The sequence below is a fragment of the Henckelia pumila genome, chromosome 2, assembly GCF_033568475.1.
Source record: "Henckelia pumila isolate YLH828 chromosome 2, ASM3356847v2, whole genome shotgun sequence".
NCBI lineage: Eukaryota > Viridiplantae > Streptophyta > Magnoliopsida > Lamiales > Gesneriaceae > Henckelia > Henckelia pumila.
In genome coordinates, this window is record NC_133121.1 from 18,938,217 (window position 1) to 18,958,574 (window position 20,358).

General features: G+C 34.1%; 1 protein-coding gene and 1 pseudogene across 1 annotated transcript; one reads left to right on the top strand and one right to left on the bottom strand.

Moving 5' to 3' along the window:
- Positions 1–5,151: 5,151 nt before the first annotated feature.
- LOC140877316 (uncharacterized) lies at positions 5,152–10,194 on the bottom strand (annotated as a pseudogene).
- A 5,933-nt stretch (positions 10,195–16,127) lies between these two features.
- Positions 16,128–20,166, top strand: LOC140882419 (U4/U6 small nuclear ribonucleoprotein PRP4-like protein). The gene is made up of 6 exons (XM_073288410.1): positions 16,128–16,243; positions 16,938–17,844; positions 18,340–18,793; positions 18,897–19,094; positions 19,217–19,298; positions 19,718–20,166. The coding sequence occupies exons 2-6, from the start codon at positions 16,943–16,945 to the stop codon at positions 19,810–19,812; spliced, it is 1,731 nt and encodes a 576-aa protein (XP_073144511.1). The 5' UTR covers positions 16,128–16,243; positions 16,938–16,942; the 3' UTR covers positions 19,813–20,166.
- Positions 20,167–20,358: the final 192 nt, after the last annotated feature.

Below are 20,358 nucleotides of genomic sequence, written 5' to 3' on the forward strand. Positions count from 1 at the left end.
TTTTAAATCCGAGCATAGTTCTGAAATCCTTGCGACAAGAGCCTCAACGTGATGTAAGTATTATCTTGATTCAGCTGGTTTCGCAATTGAGATGTCGTAGGAATATGATCGTATATATGTGGATATGTGGTTGGTTTGAATTGAAGAAGATTGATATATTGATATATTTGAGTTTCGGTTATCGATTTTGATACTGTCACGCCGTCGGCTTGAAAATTATCAAACTTGAATCCAATTTTTTGAGTTGAGCTTGTATAGAGTTTGAATGTTAATCTTGAGCTTCCTTACTTCTGGTTTTCAGAATTGTAGTGAAGTTGACGAGCTCGAGAATCCAGCCTTCGAACCGAGAAATATTGGAGAAAGGTTTGAAGTTATTTCTTTGAAGATTGAAAGATGAACTTCAGAAGATTTTGATTGATATGTGTTCTTGTTGTAGTGTTCAGATTTGAAGCACTCAAGAACCGAGAAAAGAAAAGGTATAAGATGACATCGATCATAAGGGGTTTGAAACTCGAGAACGATGATTCTTGAGTTATCCCGAAAAAATCACATACTTGTTTAGATATATGTTCTTGAACTTGAACTTGAATTGTTTAATCCATCTTAGGTAAATGGATATTTGATTTATAATTCACTTAACTTTGATGTCATGTTGGATACGAATTACGAAGAACGGATATATCCAAGTCAAGATCGGATACGAATCTTGAATACCAAGATCGGATCGAATCTTGATGCCGAGATTGGATACGAATCTCGATGATCGATTCAGTTTACAGATTTTGCTTTGCTTTTACTTTAGAATCAGAATTGATATGTTATCGTTATTGCATGTTTGTGTCACTTATACTGAGAAATATGTTTTCACCGGAGTTATCCGGCTGTTGTCTTGTTTTGTATGTGTGCATGATAACAAATAGTGCATGAGCTAGTCAGAGATGACACAGGTAGCTTGAGAGAGAGTCTTAGCATGTGGAACTCAGGTTGTAGCAGAAGTTACTTAATATAAACCTTTTCAAGTATGTTAGAAGTCAAGAGACTTGTTACAAGTTGAAGAGCATGTTGAATAACTTGTTTAGTTTAGCTCTTTTGTGTACTTTAAGCTACTATATGGATGTAATAAAGGCATGGGAACATGCTAGGAACTTGATATATATGTATGTGCATGTTTTAGACGTAAAATATCATGTATTGAAGGAGATAGAAGATCATAAAATGAGCTGCAAAAAAACAGAGCAGAAATCTGCTACAGGCAGCGCTCGAGCTGCATTTTCTTGCGCCCGAGCGCAGCCCCAACCCGAGAGTTGGGTGTTTTGGCCGCGCTCGAGCGGCAAAAAGGGGCGCCCAAGCGCACCCCCTTTTGAAAAAAAAATTTCTTGGTTAATTAAACTTGAGTGAAGTTATGTTCAACTATTATTTGCCCTAAGATTTGACTAGCAACCCGAGCCCCCACAGTACCCATTCATAGGCATTTGTATTTGCATTCATAGCATATGTATATTCGTACTCTCGTACTGAGCTTAAGTGCTCACGTCCAGCATTTTCTATGTTTTTTGGACACCCCATTCGACAGAGAAGTTGCAGGTGTTCCACCAGGACTTGGGGATTAGGTGGTGACCAAGAGGAGCTACAGAAGTAGTAAGCTAGGTTGAATATGGATTTATTTTTCATTGGGTTGTATAATTGGGATTTGTTTTATCGGTTTTATTCTGCTGGTTCAGTATTTATTTAAGTTTCCGTTGTTTATCTCTGATTATGTTTATTGCATGCTTAATTAAGCTTTAAACTCTGATTAGTAGTGGATCTAGGTTGGGTCGCTACAGTTGACATTCAAGAAGCTTTAAACAGAAGGCAATACTTCTTTGACCTTATGAGGATAAAAAAAGTGACTCAAATTCTTACTGAGCGTGAGAAGAATTACGATCCTTTGGCTCGAACTGCCTATGAGGATAGATCCGTCCTCACTCAGTTGGATACCAACTTGAATACTTTGAATCTAAGAGTTAAAATCTGAGAAGAAGATAAAGAACTTGTCATTCCAAAGCCCTACATTTCAAAGAAACATAAATCTAGATCCAAATCCAAATCTAGTCACAAGAAGGGCAAATGTAAGGCCCGAGATTATTTAATTTTAATCCGAGAATATTTAATTTGAGAATTTTTAGATTTTAGAATTAAATTCTAATATTCTTAAATTATTTAGGATTGAAATTGAATTAAAAAGAAGTTTCAAGGGCCAATTTGCAAATAGTGAAGATCTTGAGGGCCAAAGTGCAATTTTGGAATTTTAGTGGGACACATGGCTTGGATATAAGAATCAACGTGTGTGTATGTGTTTTTGCATCAGATTTACTCACATTCCATCAACCAAGAATCAAGACTTTATCTTCTTCCCTTGAATTTGATCTTCAAACTTCATTATCTCAAGATCCGTCCGGCCGATTTCAATTCCGGGCATAGTTCTGCGACCCTCTATTCAAGAGCTAAGATTTAATGTAAGTATTGCTATGATCCAGCATATTTATAAAATGGGTTGATGAAGAACTCAGAATTTGATGTTAGATATATGTTTTAGAGATGATATGTATTGTTATATCGAAACCGGATCGAAAATTGGATGTCGTTTGTATTTGATATGAATTTTCAGCATGTATGTCGATATATATAGCTTCTGATATAGCTGATGTTTGAGCATATGCTGATGTATGAAGGTGATTTGAATGTTAAAGTTGATATAGATGCGTTTCGGTTTGCCAATTTTGTACCGTTACGCCGTCGGTTTGCAAAACGATCAAGTTTGAATCTAGATTGCTTGAGCTGGACATTGTTTGAGTTCCTGCTGATGTTCTTAGACATATTTGATATATTTTCAGATTGAAAACAGGGGACGTCAAGTTAAGAATCCCGACTTTGAAACCGATCGACAAAAAAACAAGGTTTGTGACTTGTTAGCCTTGAAGATTGTGAAGAGTATGAGAAGATTTTTGATTGAGGTTTTGTTGTGCTGCATTTTGTGAAGATTTGAAGAGTTTGAAACCACGATAAGAAAGGTATAAACCAACATCACCAAAGTGGGACAATATACTCAAGATAGACTAGTTCTTGAGTTGTCCAAAACCACATACTATATTTGTATTCTAGTGTGTTGACTTGAATGTTGTTGCTTGTTTACTAGATTAGTATGCTTATATATAGTTGGTTTAGCTTAGATTACAATGTTACTAGACTTTGTTGCATTCATATTGAGCCAACTATTCCTTGAGATTTTATTGGCGAATTTGACGAAGAAAGACGGATGTTTGGAAATATATCGAAGAACTCAGGAGATAGATCGACTCCTATGGTTAGAAACTCGATATAGTGGGCCAAAGTCTGGGAAAAGAGCTCAACGCCACCTTGAAAGAGAGAGTAGGTGGGAGATTTGTTGTGTTCTTCTTCCCCGGGATCCCAAGAACCGATATAGAACTTGATAGCAGATTTTTAAAAGCATGCATTGCATTAGATTGGATTTAATACCTATAAAGATGTTTATATGGTTATTTCTGTAAATGTTATGCTATGCATGTATATGTTGTTTATACTGAGAATGTAATTATCACCGGAGTTATCCGGCTATTGCTTTGTTTGTATGTGTGCATGGCAATAGGTGGGGCTTAAACGAGTCAGGGACGCCCATGAGAAGAACAAGATCGAGTTAGATGTGGTGACTTCGGGTTTATGGAGTAGAAAGGATATCAACCTTTGCATTTGATCTTGTAGATGTCTTGTATTTAGAACTCGTGAACATATAGACTTGTATTTTTGTCAACAATAAGAGTATTGTAAGATCTTTTGAGTTTATGACATGTATCTTGTTTAGTTACTTGTTTAGCCCGTGGTTTGGCATGTTTTCTTCTAGATTTTGAAGTTTGTAGGTTGATATATGTTTTAGATGATGTTTGAGATTCAAAACAAAGGCAAAAGTTATATTTTCAACTGGTTTTGGAGGTAACCCGAGCCTTAGGCGCGCCCGCGCCTAACCATGGCACCATGGGTGCCATGGTCCGAGAGGGGCGGGCGCCCGCGCCCTTAAGAGGCGCGCCCGCGCCCTTCTAAAAAAAAATTGGGGTTGCTTCTTACCTTGTTGCCCGACTTAGATTAACATATATTATATGTTAAGAATTGAGATTAGCACCCGAGGTCCCCACACCAAGACAGTTCATCAATCAACTGAATCCTCAGCCCATACCGTTGATCAAGTATTTTAAGAACTTGAAAAAGAAAATGCCAAAGCTCAAGACTCATTTATTTCCACTATCCCTGAACAACCACTTCACAATCCATAAAGCGAGTTAGCTCTGCCCGAGCTACTTCTTATGAATTTGGAAGAAGTTGTTCATCAAGTGATCACCCATATTGAGTCAGAAGAACCACCGATGGAACAACCAAAAGAAGAACCCCAATCAGTTGATGCCATGCAAGATGCTTTAGAACCAATGTTTGATATACCTATTCTAAATGTTGAAGCATTTTAAGGACAAAATACTGAAGAGCAAAGTCTGGCTCTCATTATTTATCCACATTCATTGGTCAAGCCAGAAATCGTGTCAATACCTTCCTTCTTCTTCAAATCACCAGCTCCTCAGTTCGAGTGCACCTCTTCATCTCTTCAGTCTATCAGCAGAACCAGCAAGACCAGCAACAGCACAAAAATTGATGAATACATTGAGGTTGGATCAACCCCGCAGTCCTCACAAACTGTATCTTATTCTGCTGCAGTACCATCATCATCTCCAAAAAAAGGCAAAACTAAGTTTGATTCGGATGATCAGGACAATGAAGCAAGCACTATTGATTCAAATATTCACAAAGCTTCAAGGACCGATTTCTTGAGCACTCTCCTCCACAAAATACCATTCATACCTACTAAAGAAATTTATGCTCCAAATCAAGAAAGGATCAAAATGTCTGATCCTAAATTGGACGATGATTTGAATCACGCATTATCGGAAATGGAAGAATCTTTTATCACTCTAACCAAAGATCTCCAAGAACTCAAATCCAAATAGCATTAGTCTGGTAGTCACATTATTGCCCTTAGAGATTCGTTGACCAATGAAATGGCCAAGCTGCAACAAAAGTTTGTACTGTTGAATGATCTATTGCATAACTTCAGTCAAGTAAATTCCTCTCTGTCTCAGCTCCAACATTCTCATGAATCTCTGGAGAACAAAGTTGACCCTTTAGCTGCAAATGTTCAGTCCCTCCAGACATATGTAAACACCAACTTTCAAGGGATTTCAAGACAGATTGAATCCTTGACAGAAATTTCAAGACAAATTTTGCATTCTCCAGTGCATACTAACCACTCATCTCCAAGACATCAGGTCAATCTAGTCGTCCTCAGTCATCCAGCTATAGTCCCTACAATCAAAGACCTTCCTCAAATCAAAGATAGATTTTGTTCCGCTTAAATTATTTTATCTAACACTAATTTGCAGACCTATTTGATTGAAGCTCTCCATACTCTATTAAATCTTTTATCACGTGTGTTTCTCAAAAAGGGGGAAATGAGTCCAGTATATCAGTTCAGTTCAATGTCTTAGTTTATCAACACAAATCGGTTTATTACAATCATTTCAACATATCAAAATCGAATTTTAACTGATGACAAGGTTGCGTAATATATGTTTTGACAAACACAAAAAAGGGGAAAATTGTTGGAAATTAAGTTTTGGTGTTTTGCGAAGAAAAGAGCTAAACTGATTTTACGAATAAAAAGCTCTAAACTGATTTTACAAAGAAAAGTACTAAACTGATATCCTGAAGAAAGACAAACGCCGGAGTACTAAACTGATATCACGAAAGAAAGGTACTAAACTGATATCGCAAAGAAAATCACTAAACTGATGTCACGAAGAAAAGTGCTAAACTGATATGCTAAAAGAACTAGACTGATACGCAAAGAAAATCACTAAACTGATGTCACGAAGAAAAGTGCTAAACTGATATGCTAAAAGCACTAGACTGATACTGTAAAAGAAGGAAGAATGGAAGTAAACCGATAACAAAGCACTACTCTAAACTAAAAAAGCGCCAATACAATTGGAAGTGCTCAGGAAGTAAACTGATCGATCAAATGCCCCTCATATTACATAAGTCTACTATCGTGACTCTAAATGGATAAGATTTTCCGTACACTGACACCACTGTAACACAACGCCACAATCTTAGAGAATTTTGGATGTAGAGAATGTCGGTGAAAACGAACGAAGAAACGGGAATAATTCAAAATTTATCTGATACAATTCAAAATTATGACCATTGGAATTTGAGCCTATAAATAGGCGTATTGATCAGTAGATGAATAACTTTTGCTCGCGCGATTATTCAAAAATTCTAGCATTCAAAGTCCTTCAAGCAAGAACCTGATCAAGAAACTCGAAGCACACAACTCTTAGAGCTGTTATTCTGATCAATCAAGGATCACCTTGTGCAATTTCAAATCGAGTTGTAATACTTATTCATTTCATCAGTCGATGACTGATATTGTATTGTAACTAGGAGTTCTAAGATAGGCGATTGAGTATAAGTCCTAGTCTTGGAGTGGGATTTTGCAAATCGAGTTGTAAAATTCAAAGTCTTCTTGTGTATCCTTCCAAGTGAAAGAAGGGGTAACGTAGGAGTAATTGAAATCTCCGAACATCCATAAACATCTCTTTGTGTCTTTCATCAGTCTATCTTCACATCATCGATCTTGCATACAAACTTAAACAAAGTGTTTAGAATATGCATCTTGACATATTTCTGCACATTCATTGTTTTTCGATTTGCATAAGACATCAAGATAAGATAAGAATTCAATCACTAATCCAATTGAATTCAAAGTTAGCTCAACCGAAAGTTTTTGAAGTGTATTCACCCCCCTTTACACTATGATACCGATCCTATCAGTCTATAAAAATGGATCATATCTCAACACCATTAGACATCTCTCTTACAACCATACTATTCTCTCTCTCAAACCACTCTTCAAAATTCCTTCAACTTTTCTTCCAAACTTTTCTTCCACTTTTTTTCTCACTTTCTCTCTTTCCTTCTTCTCTTCTCTTATATTCTTCCTTATTGATTCTTTCATCTACTTTAAATACCTTCAAAGCTTGTTTATATTATACATTAAGTTCTTCAAGTAACTTGAAGAAAGTTGTAAAAACATTGAAGATTCCAAGAGTTGTATAAATTCTAAAGGTTTGTAATGAAACTTTGATTTACATTACATGGATGGTTATACCGCCTAAATATTATATTTATATATATATATATATATATATATATATATATATATATATATATATATATATATATGGCCGGTTATACCGCCTAATCGAGTCCGTTAATATTCGTGGAGTTATTTGCAAAATTATGCTCTGCATATAATCTTTGATTATATGTATCAAAAACAGGAGGAACCACGTTATTATATGAGACGTTTAAATTCTGCACTTTAAATTTCTGCAATTTAATTTCTTGCAATTTAATTACTAAAGTGGTGTTATTAAACCCACTATATTTAAATTCCTGCAATTTATTTTCCAGCATTTAAATTCCGCAATTTAGCAATGGTATTGTAAAATCCACTATATTTATTATTTTGGTGTCCTTTCAAAAGGAACCATCATTATATTCGTTGCTTTTTATTTTATGTTTCTTTATTAATCATTGTGTTCTCTATTAATTGTTTACTTTCAATATCTTTTATTATTATATTATTTTGGTGTCCTTTCAAAAGGAACCATCATTATATTCGTTGCTTTTTATTTTATGTTTCTTTATTAATCATTGTGTTCTCTATTAATTGTTTACTTTCAATATCTTTTATTATTATATCTTTGTTGTTCCTTATCCTCTTAGGATCCTATTCACGGTCTTTGGTTGATATTTTAAAATGAAAATACAGCCTTCAAATTGGTAAAAAGATAGAAAATGTAAATGGTGAAACTGTTAAAATTTAAGAAAAAAAAAAATATCGTTTTCGATTCAAGAATTTGAAACTAGTTAGGTTATGTTAGCTTATGAAAATATTTCAATAAATTAAAAGCAAATAAAGCCCAAAGATGTGCATGTACTGAAGTTACAATGGCAATGGAGACTACTCTAAGCAAAACCTCAACATTCAGAACTATCTTTTTCGTCTCGTCGAATAATTGAATAGAGAAACCTAGAAACTGGTTAATAATTCTAGCAACGGACAAGGAGTCACCAGGCTCATACGCTAAAAGATTCTCGGTGTCCATTTCTGAAATGGTGTTAAAAATTGTCTGACGAGGAGCACAGAACAAATGCTTCCTTTCCGCAAGTTCTTTTGCTAGCTCACTATGATGGTTGTCCATTAGATCCTCGTTAACCACCATGATCAGAGGTTTTCTCAGTCTCTGGGTCTCGAATATGCTCCCTGAGCCTGTCCAAATAAAGGAAAACTTGATTTTGAAAAGGTACTTCTATGATCAAAAGAGATTATTCAATTTGTAAAGCAAAACACAAAAAATTACTTACCTGCATGACTGAAAACAAGAGAGGCTGATCTCAAATGATCAGCAATACTTGATGAAAATGTGAAATAATCTACCGAGACAAACCCATCTTCTCCATCAGACTGAAAATAAGTGTCATTATTTCAAAATCGTAAATGATAGCAGGGGAAGATAACTATGTTTACAAAATAAAACACATGCACTAGACTCAATTTGGCATGTCCAAATTCTACTTTTCTAGATTCACTATGGAAAATTGAACACATAAAATTATGAAAAGTACACCTTCAAGAGTGAGGTGGTGGATAGCTCTAGCAGATGAGTAACTTAAATATAATTATTTTTCACTTCAAAATTGTGACGTCAAATTCAAGACGAAATGGACTCTTAGATCATTTTATGTGAGGCTAAACTTAAAGGAAATGAGATGAGATGACAAAGGGCTCTATCACATTGAATTGAAAACCAAAATACAAGAGGGGTGCAGAATAGATCATTCTCAAACACAAATATTAAAAATGACTCAGAGATCAGTTGTTGCAGGCATAAGATTGAAAGAATGGAAAACGTGAAATATGATGAAATGTCCAGAACAATAATCACTTTCAAAGTAATAAAAATTTAGTGCTTAAAGTGTCTCCTATAGGATATTTTCTGATATTAACATTTCATATTTAAACCTGGTAGCTACAAGATCAATGTTTAAAGGACAATTAATTAGAACTGGATGGCAGAGACATCATAAAATTTATCCACGAAGATCACCATGTTAATTAAAAAAAAAATCAATAGAAAAAACTTAATATTACCTTCATGGGGATGTACGAACCGCGCCCCATTTGAATGAGGAGATGGGTGTATCCCTTTTTGAACAGTGCTTCACTAACTTCTCGAGTGTCTACGGCTCTAACCAAGGAGTCAAAAGAATAGTCCCAACAGTCTCTAAGACAATCCTTTGCAACTGCAAACTATCATAAATGTCGCCCATTCTATATCCTCCAACACTATCTTTCACTTTCTAAAGAGCATAAGAAAATGGCTTGAACTTTTGGACAGAATCGATGCACTACAAAGTCAAGCCAAAAAATTTGATCATATGAAGACTTCATCAATAAATCACTAATGAATCAACAAATCTAGCATGGAAAGTCTTTGTATTAGGCATTTCTCAAAGAATACATATGAAGTTTAAAGGGCAGATCAAAACAAATAATTATCAAATCCAAATAAATCCATATACCCCAGCATGATGTTATAAAAACTTGGGAATAATTCTTTGATATCAGATATTCACTTCCAAACAAGTAAAGAAGAGATATTCATAATTCCCAACAAAACAAATTATCAATATTTTTGATTGTATCTTCTCTTCAGCATCCCTACACCACCCAAAACCACGGTTGAGCTCCGCCTTGGGTTCATCCAGATTCGACCTCTCTAGCCTCTTTCGATTCCACGGAATATTGAGGAGTCCAACTCCAACAAGATTGAAAAGGTAAGAAATTTTCATATTTGAATAAACCCTTTACTCACAGTTATGAAGTAAACAATTTAAATTTTCTCATCTCTCTATCAAATCAGCCTTCGTCACACATTCACATGAAAATGGAAATCAAATAAATTTTAAACAAGAATTCAACAAAAATTCCAAGAGAAAATATAGAAACTTACCAGAGTCAGTAGATTGTAAATGGATCACAGTCACAGTCGAGATGAAAAAAGGGAGCTGGGAAGAGAATGTAGAAATGGAATAAATCAATGAAGATGAGACTTGAATGTTAAAGGCAGCCCCAGTATCAGATTTTAAACACGAGCCCAATTCAATAAAAATTACAATTGAACGTAAGACCTTATTCCCCAATCTTTTTCTAAAAAATATTATATATATTATATAAAAAATTCCAAATCGGCTTGAGCGATTTTTTAAAAAAATTGAAATCGAATTGACCGATAATTTTCCAAAAAAAAACAACGAATTATCGATTTAAGTTTGTAACCGAACTAAATATTTTTATTTTGATTTATTTATATTCGATCCTTAAATCGAGAATTTGTTCAGCCCTAATAGTACGGACCTTTGGACGGTCTCTTGGTCAATTCTTATTAAAAATTTCTTGCCCAGATGAATTTGGAATCATGGCTCCTCGTTAGTTTCAGGCCTCTTGATTTGCTGAATGACCCAAATCCCTCTTATTCAGATAATCAATTTATTGCCCACGACTCTCAAATTTTTTTTTTCCCTCTGTTCTCTGGATCCCTTCTATCAGTTGACTTCTTCTCATCCTTCTTTGTTCTGGTACATTCTGCTATGAAGTGTCCTTTCCTTCCATTGTTGTAACATGCTTGATCATCATTTACTCGTTCTTTCCTTCGAAAGCTGAACTTGTTTGTGCTTTGAAAGTTCATGTGGTTCTTCCTCATAAATTTGTCAGATATTTCACAAATAGTGACATTAATTGCATCACTGTTAAGTTGATGTGTTGTCATAGATGTGAATGTGTCATCTGTCGCTGTTAGAGCTTTAGTGTCTTGTGGGATAGCTGGTTCTTCTTCAATTCTAGCACCAAGATCAAAGTTATATGCTTTGAGGTCTGAAAACAGATCATGCAGTTCAATATTGTTGAGATCCTTTGATTCTCTCATGGCAATAGTCTTGACATCCCACTGTCTTGGTAATTCCATCATAACTTTAAGAGAAATTTCTCTATTGTTGTAGCTCTTTCCTAGTGCATTCAATTCAATAATGACGCTGCTAAACCTCTCATCAAACTCTTTCCTAGATTCTCAAGACTTCATTTGACACTATCGAACACTTGAATGGTCACCATAAGCTTGTTTTATTTGGTTTTATCACTGCCTTCACACAGTTGTGTGAGTTTCTCCCAAATCTCTTTGGTAGTGATGCATGCTTTGATTTTACTGAACATGTTCTTATCCAAAGTTTTGTACAGTATGTCTTTTGCCACATTATCAAGATTGACCTTCCTTTTGTCTTCAGTCGTCCACTATGATCTGAGCTTTTATATCATCTAGGGTGCACCTTCAGTTATGGCCACTGCAGTCTTGGCTTTCATGATCTTCATTGGTCCATCAGTGATGATGTACCAAATATCATCATCTTGTGCAGATAAATGTGCATGTATACGAATTTTTATGTCATCATACTCTTACTCTGAAAACACGAAAATGTTGTTAAAAGATGTCATAGCTACCAAGAGCAGTTCAAATTAAGAAAAAATCCGCTCTGATATCACTTGTTATGATCGAATATGTGTATAAAAGGAGGGTGAATACACGTTTTAAAATATTTTTGTAAATAGTATTACAATTAAGCTGAGTTACCAGCTCGATTTTTAGAATTTTGCTTAAAAAAATTTGTTTGCAAGAACTGATCTGGTCAGGTGAAAAGTTTCTCACGCACTAATTGAACTGGATAGCTTTAGGCAAACTGAATTAAATTCTACAGAAAATAAAAGTAAGGAACAAGAGATTTTTTATGGAAGTTTGAAGATAAAACTTCTACGTCTCTCCTTCTTCTGTTTTTAGAAGTATTTCTACTACAAAAATTTGATTTATACAACGATTTGCACAAACTCTGTCCAATAAACCCTTAAAAAGAACCCATAGCAACACAATATCAATTCAGATCACGTTTTGGTTGAGTCACAAAGTATATTTAAATTATAACAATGCTTTTTCAAAACTTGACTGCTTGATCACTCTGATTGATCTGATATAAGAGTTTGTATATGATAACAGTCTTGAGATTTGATCTGGTTCTTGCTTGAATCATTTAGAAAACACTTGTATGCTTGATGATTTTAGAATATTTTAATGTGCAAGAGCTGGAGAAACTATGTGCATCAGCAAGAATTTATAGTGATGATTCACCCAACGTTCGTAAATTTATCTGGTGAGGATTTGATCCAAGAATAACCGATAATCAAGCAGAACGTGTCACGTGTGCTCGTCCTCTTTCCAAAAATAGTACTATAGGTAGTGGGATAATTTGAATGTTGCCGAGTATGAATTGCAACGCCTTTATCTCCACCAACTTGTTTTGGCTTTATCTCCAACAACTTAGATTGATTTAGCATGATGTTCAGACGACATGATTGACCTGGTCTGGTTCTATCTGATCTGGTCTGATTCTTTATAATCTGGTCTGATAATGAAATCTGATCTGGCTGTGAGAATAGATCTAAAGATTGTTCTGAATAGTCCAAAGTAGTTCTTCAATCATCTTACTTATAATCTGATAAGAGATTCTTTATTATCTTAGTTATATTTAAATATCAAATGTTTGCTTAGATTCAGATCAAATTGTATTATTGGTTTTGTTCAACTTGTTTAACTGATTTGCTCAGTTTGATTGTTGCATAAATATCATCACCAAAATTAAGATTTTTCCTTATCAAGATGTTTTGTAGAGATTATAAGCTCAGCTAAACACCATTTTAACAAACTAAATTGATTATTTTTCCTATTTGATTCTCATGAGAATTTATAGGGTTAACTCAAACCCATAGCAGAGCCGGACCTTTCATAAGGCCAAAGAGCCTTCACCTCAGGACCCGGCCATAGAAGTGGCGCAATTTTTTTTTAAAAAAAACTATATACACAGTCCATTGAATTCAAAAAACAAAAAAAAACAATGTTAAATAAAAAAGAATACCAACTTTAATATTTTTTTCAATAATTGATCAAGCCTATTTTTTTTTTCAAGTTTTGTTTGAATAATTTAAACAATATCAAGAAATTTTTTAGTTTTTTTTTTTTTGAATTTTTTTGGAAAAATTAACAAATAAACCTTAAGATTGAAGGAGTTTGTACGAAGCTTCGACTATTTTTTAGTAACAATTGAAGTTTAGACATTAATGGCGTGGAGTTGTGTTTGAAATTGATTGTTGTAAAATGTTATTAACAAATGGAAAATTTGTAACTGATATGCTATAATATTTGACAAAACTGAATGATTTATTTCTAAATACTATTATTGCCTATAAATTTTTTTAACCATTTCAGAAACAATTACATCAGCAAAAAAGCTTCTCAAGTTAAAGTAATCGAGAATTATATGGACAAAATGGTTTGAAAAATAAATTACATGGATTTGAAGGATATTATCACATCTAAAACATCTATATATGAATTTATGTAATTTTTTCAAATATTTGTTGAAAAATTATTGATGTAATATATTATTTATGGTGTATTTATGTGCAGTTTATTATACTAATGTTATTTGCGAATTGAACTGTAAAGTTACTATAATAAGATGACTCATATTTTATCTTTCGCCTCAGACCACTCGAACTCAGATACGACTCTGACCCATAGCTATGGTATCATGGCAATTTTCATATAAGTGAAACTTTCGAGACTATGTATGATATGTATCCCACGAAATTCCTACTTAGATAAATCCCAACGTCTTCATCACATAACATAGTACTTCACCTTGAAAAGGTGAAGGAGGTTGTATTGAATAAATTGGAATGAAACAAATACTTTGAAATATATAGTTTGATATTCTATAATTTTATGAGTATAATTCGTTTGGTTAAACGAAGTATTGATAAAATATCAATTGGCAAATGAACTACTGAAATGACTCATTGATACATGATCCAATTAAAAAGTCGATTTTATCATTTAATAAAATTGCTTTTAAGTCCAATCATTTTTAATAAATTCGAATACATTTTATTTTTTAAAGTTATTTTTATTGATTAAGGTACCGTTTGGTTCGATGATAGGATAAATAATACTTGAATAAGTAATATAATGTAATATAAAATAAATAAAAAATGATAGTTAATATAGTATTTGATTTTATTAATAGATTATAGTTTATTTGATTTGATTGATTGAATTTTATATAAAAATAATAAATTACCATTTTGTCCTTTTTAAGAATAAAATAAAATATAAATAATATTATTTATAAGAGTAATATAGTAATTTAAATTCAATGATTTGATTGATATAAGATAAATGATTAATGATTTGATTGATGTAAAATAAATAATTAATAGATGGATAAATAATATGACGAGAAGAACAGAGTATTGGATAAGATAAAGTATACCAGGATAAATTGTACTTGTACCAAACAAGCCCTAAAAGTATAAAAATAAATTTATATTAATTTAAAAATTATTAGAAATAATTATCTTTTTATTTTTATAATATAATTATATTTAATCATTAATAATTTATTTATTCAAATATAATATATTTTAAAATATTAATAAATATATAAAAATGATATTTTTTTCTATCTATATTAAATAATTATCCATTTTTTTTGGAATAAATTGACATAAAAAATTATATATTAATAAAATCACATCGAATAAATAAATCATATATATGACTAAAATATATTTAATACCTATAAATATATAATAAAATAAATATTTATTTATTTATATTTAAATTTAAAAAAAAATATAAACTTAAAAATTATTAAATTAAGTGGCGAAATTTTATTTTATTCGAATATCACACAAATCGAGACAATGAATGAGAATTTTTTAAAAGATTTGTTTTTTCATTATCTAAATACTTAATGTTGAACATTTCTTTGAATTCCCAACATAACAGTACCAGATTTCGAATAACTAAAATGATGATGTTGCTTCAATAGTTTAAAAACAAGATCAACGGGCTCCGTTGACATATATTTATTTTATTATATTTTCATTAATATATCGTGTTTATTTTTTGTTATATTATTTAAGTTGACAATTATTTATCATGATATAATTTAAAATAAATATGTAGTTTTAAAATTAATCAATAAATAAATTTGAAAATAAAATTTTACCTAATCAAATAATAATAATAGATTAATAGTAGTAATTGGACTTAACAACAATTTTGATTAAAGATAAAATTAAATTTTTAATTTGATCATGTACCAATTAAATCATTTACAATAATTCATGTATTAATTTGACATTTTATCAATAATTTGTAAGTTCGTGTACCAAAATGAATATTACTCATAATTTTATTATCTAAATCTTACTAGGTAGCCAATAAATAATACTACCCTAATGTAGACATGGCCACGGGCCGGGTCAAGGTCAGGATCAGGGTCACCAAAATATCAACTCTTAACCAGTCCGCTTGTGGTCGGTTCCAGTTCGGACGATTAACCGTCAGTTTCGGATCCGAGCCGACCCTTTTACTTTTTTTAAAAAATATTTAAAAAAATATTTAAAGAATAAAAAAAATAAACTTTAAATAAACTTTGCACAATCGAACTTATAAAAACTCTAAAAAATATTTCATTATTTCAACAAAAAATCTATTATATTTATTCAATAAAAAATATATAAAATTTTAATTTTCAACATCTTATATAAAAAAATATATATATATATATATCATTTCGTTATATTCAATCATATCATTTAGATTTCATTATATACCATGTATATATATAATTTTTTTAAAAAAAAACGAACTGACCCGTCGGATTTGACATTTGTAAACCGTAAATGGACCGTCTCTTTGACTTGATTAACCGGTTCTTTGACCGTGGGCCGGTTTCGGGTTAGACAAGACCCTTGGGGCGGTCTACCCTTATGAAACTAACCCACAAAATAAACAGAAAAGAGCTTCCCCCTAAAATCCCAGAAATAATGAATATTGGACATAGCTACTGAACAGTTGCCCTCTATATTTTTTCCTCTGTAATACGATACGGGCAGGTGCTGCTGGTAAGGGTTTTCTTCTCATTTTTCTCTGTTTTGCTTTTGCTTTCTCTTAATTTGTTGCCTCCGGCTTGGGGCTAGGGTAGTCGCCGCCGGGTCTGCGGAGGGATGGGGCTTGGCCGGACGGCCGGCGGCTGTATAGATTTTGGGATTTCTAAATTTGAACTTACGAACCACCTAATGCGCATACTTCCCAAAGGCGAATTTTGATGCTTATGTGTTTGTTATGTGCTGTATTGCATTAGATATATGCACATTACTGTTTGTATTTAGACCATAAATGTTGTGTTTCAAAACTTTTGAACTTAAATTTAAGTTTTGATGGTTCTATTATTCTCGCATCGATTCAAATTTTTAGTGGCTTGACTTGGCTTCTTCCTATGTGGTTAATCCATTGCTTTTCCTTTTCTTATATGGACTTTTTTTGTTGTTTTCTCTGATTTCTATTTTGTTACTTCTTAAATTGGATCAAGAATCGAGTTCATAATATATCTGATATTATTTTTTGTTGAAAAGCTTGTCTGTGTTGATTTATTAAAGACATTTATAAGGGGAGGTCATCAAATTTTTTATGGGACACCATAGAGCTGTATAATGTGTGGTGTAATACTTCCTATCTTAGTGCCGTTAGGGATTTACTGGTTTACTTGATTGTTTTGCTGGGAAGAGGTTGTTAAATTTGTGGTTCCTCATTGAGCAGGAGCAATGGACTCAGACGATAAAACTACAGTCTCTACTTCATTTGATGAGGCTTCAGCTCCAGCTTCTGACGACGAAATGGGCGTCTCTGCAATGGATACAACGTCTCTTCAACCAGCACAACCGGTAATGGCACCCACCATCTTAGCCCCGGGCTTTCCTCCTATTGCCCCAATTCCTGTTGTGCCTCTACCAGTTCCTCGCCCATTAGCGCCACTGCCCCCACGCCCTCCTGTCGTTAGACCGCCTTTAGGCCAGAATGGAGACTCAAAAGCTAGTGATTCAGATTCTGATCAAGATGAGTCTGGATATATTCGTCCTCCGACAGGATCAAATCAGGAGTATGAAATCTCTGAAGAAAGCAGGCAGGTTAGAGAGAGGCAAGAGAAAGTGATGCAGGAACTTTTGATGAAGCGTCACGCGGCTGCTATGGCAGTTCCAACCAATGATGGAGCTGTTCGAACCCGACTACGGCGGCTTGGTGAACCTATAACTCTCTTCGGGGAAAAGGAGATGGAGAGACGTGATCGTTTGAGGGCACTTATGGCAAAACTTGATTCTGAAGGCCAGCTGGAAATGCTGATGAAAGTTCATGAGGATGAAGAAGCTGCAGCCATGATGGCACCAACCAGACCAGATGAAGATATTCAGTATCCCTTTTACACTGAAGGTTCACAAGCACTTTTAGAGGCCCGTAAAGAAATTGCAAAATATTCAATAGTTAAAGCTGCTTTGCGCCTTCATCGCGCAAAGAAGAAAAGGGATGATCCTGACGAGGATTTGGATGCTGAGGTAGATTGGTCTTTGAAACAGGTAGAAAAGATGGCCTTGGATTCCAGTGAGATAGGTGATGATCGGCCTCTTTCTGGATGCTCGCTTTCACATGATGGGAAGATGCTTGCCACCTGGTAATCTATACTGTCTATTATTGTTAGCATGTGTAGGTATACATGTTTTAGTTATCTGTACGATTTCATGTGCACGTCTTAATTTTTTCACTTGCAATACCATGTACTACAGGGTACTGGCTATGCAGGTGTGGTGCATTTAGGTTGTTAACGACCATTAAATTGTACCACATTTGATGTGCTTTCCTCCTACAATCGATGTAAATTATTTCCTCCTCATGACATTATGGTCCTCTACTTTCTTTTTTTGAACTTGTTTTCATCTGTGTATTGCCTGCTTGTGCATATCATCTTTTGGATGTGATTCCAGTTTTTTCAAGAGGTTCTACTGTAAATAAATATAATTTCATAATGGCAATCAAATTTGTCTCGAGAGGCTTAATTATGTGATTCCCTTCGCATTTCCTGGTGGTATATTATAGTTTGTTTCCCTGCAAGATATCGTGTTTAAAGAATCCATACTTCTATTTATTTCCTTTTCCATAACTTCCATAGTTCTCTAAGTGGTGTTGCAAAGATATGGAGCATGCCTGAAGTAACAAAGGTTTCTTCCCTAAAGGGCCACTCAGAAAGAGCCTCAGATGTTGCATTCTCACCAATAAACTATCAATTGGCTACCGCCTCTGCTGATAGGACCGCAAGATTATGGAATCCTGACGGTACAGTCCTGAGAACATTTGAAGGTCATTTGGATCGTCTTGCTCGTATTGATTTCCATCCATCTGGAAGGTACTTGGGCACTGCCAGTTTTGACCAAACTTGGAGATTATGGGATGTGGAGACTGGTGAGGAGTTACTTCTTCAAGAAGGCCATAGCAGGAGTGTGTATGGATTGTCTTTTCACCATGATGGGTCGTTAGCAGCATCTTGTGGACTAGATTCTCTCGCTCGAGTGTGGGACCTAAGGTCTGGGAGGAGTATTCTTGCTCTGGAAGGCCACGTCAAGCCAGTAAGGCTCACTGGGATTTTGAGATTAGTTGTTCTTTGCCTCTCTTTTACTCCTGCTTTGGCTTAGTTTTTTATGATAACCATTTTATCATTATTGGCTTCAGGTTCTTGGCCTCAGTTTTTCCCCCAACGGTTATCATTTAGCTACTGGTGGGGAAGATAACACATGCCGAATATGGGATCTGAGGAAAAGAAAATCTTTGTACATTATACCTGCTCATTCTAATCTTATTTCTCAAGTCAAATTTGAACCTCAGGAGGGATACTTTTTAGTCACTGCTTCATATGACATGACTGCTAAGGTATATACATATTCTAACGACTACTTCTGGGAAGGTTTTTTATTGTCCGCTTGGATTTTTTCCCCCTTCTCTTTTGGTTGTATACTTGTATTCGTGAAACTCATCATAGCACTTCATTTCAGGTCTGGTCCTCGAGAGATTTCAAGCCCGTAAAGACTTTGTCTGGTCATGAATCAAAAGTTACCTCACTTGATATTGTGGGAGGTCTGTCTCTCTGGCTCTTAACATCCGAGGCTTAGGTAGTGTTTGGGAGAGCTTCTAGAAAGCATTTTTCAGCTTTTCTTTCACAAAATTTTAAAATTTTGTGAAATTTTGTGATGGAAAAGCTGAGAAAGTGCTTCCTAGAAGCTCTCCCAAACACTACCTTAGTATTGTTTTATGTTTACAGTTGCCTATTGTTATTATCTTTTCAGGTTTTTCTTTATCGGCCAGATTTTTCAAAGGGAAATGTGATCAAAACCTTTTTTTTTCTTTTAAGTTGGAATCTTTTCATCATGTCACATTTCTTTGGCTTACTTTTGATTTTTGGAAGGCGGATGCATATCATTAATTTTATTGAAATTAATAAATACTTCAGGAACTAAATGATTAATCATCCAAATCTGTTGTGTCATTTTTTGCAGATGGACAATGTATTGTGACTGTTTCACATGATCGAACTATCAAGTTATGGACAAGTAAAGAAAGTGAGAAAGAAAAGGCAATGGAAGTTGACTGAACCAGACCCAAATGAGATTTGGTTAGCTGTTCTGTTCGGTCGGGCTTACATGATACAGTTAGGTCGCGTGTCCTTGACTGTTTCCTTTGAAACATGTTCGTGTAATTTTGGTCTGGGACCATAACCTGATCAGCTCGGATACAAGTGTCGTTCATCTAAGTTAATTTGTCCCAACAAACTTGCGGCACCTTTTACTCAAGGTTTTATTATCTTGTATTTTGGGCCTGTTCCTTCTATTTGAGGTTTACCCGAGAGAACCATGATAATTTTTACTATACCAGCTATCAGCTGCTGCTGGTTTGACTTGGGATAGCATCTTTTATAATTAAAGGTTTACAATATATATATTTTTAATTAGGCTAGTAAACAAAAAGCTATGCAAGGAGACGGTTGAGAATTTGTATTATTGTGAACCCGAAAAATGCCGATGTGAATTTATTTGGTGGGAGTAGTTTTACGTTAACGTGTGAATCTGATGCATCAATCACCTCGTTTGATTCACAGCATCCACATTTCGAGTATTACCTAACAACTAACGTTCCCTCT

Excerpts from the sequence above, each read along its gene's own strand:
- LOC140882419 (XM_073288410.1), top strand. The coding sequence starts at position 16,943 with ATGGACTCAGACGATAAAACTACAGTCTCTACTTCATTTGATGAGGCT. Across the intron at positions 17,845-18,339 it reads GGGAAGATGCTTGCCACCTG|TTCTCTAAGTGGTGTTGCAA; the intron begins GTAATCTATACT and ends TAACTTCCATAG. Across the intron at positions 19,095-19,216 it reads CATATGACATGACTGCTAAG|GTCTGGTCCTCGAGAGATTT; the intron begins GTATATACATAT and ends ACTTCATTTCAG.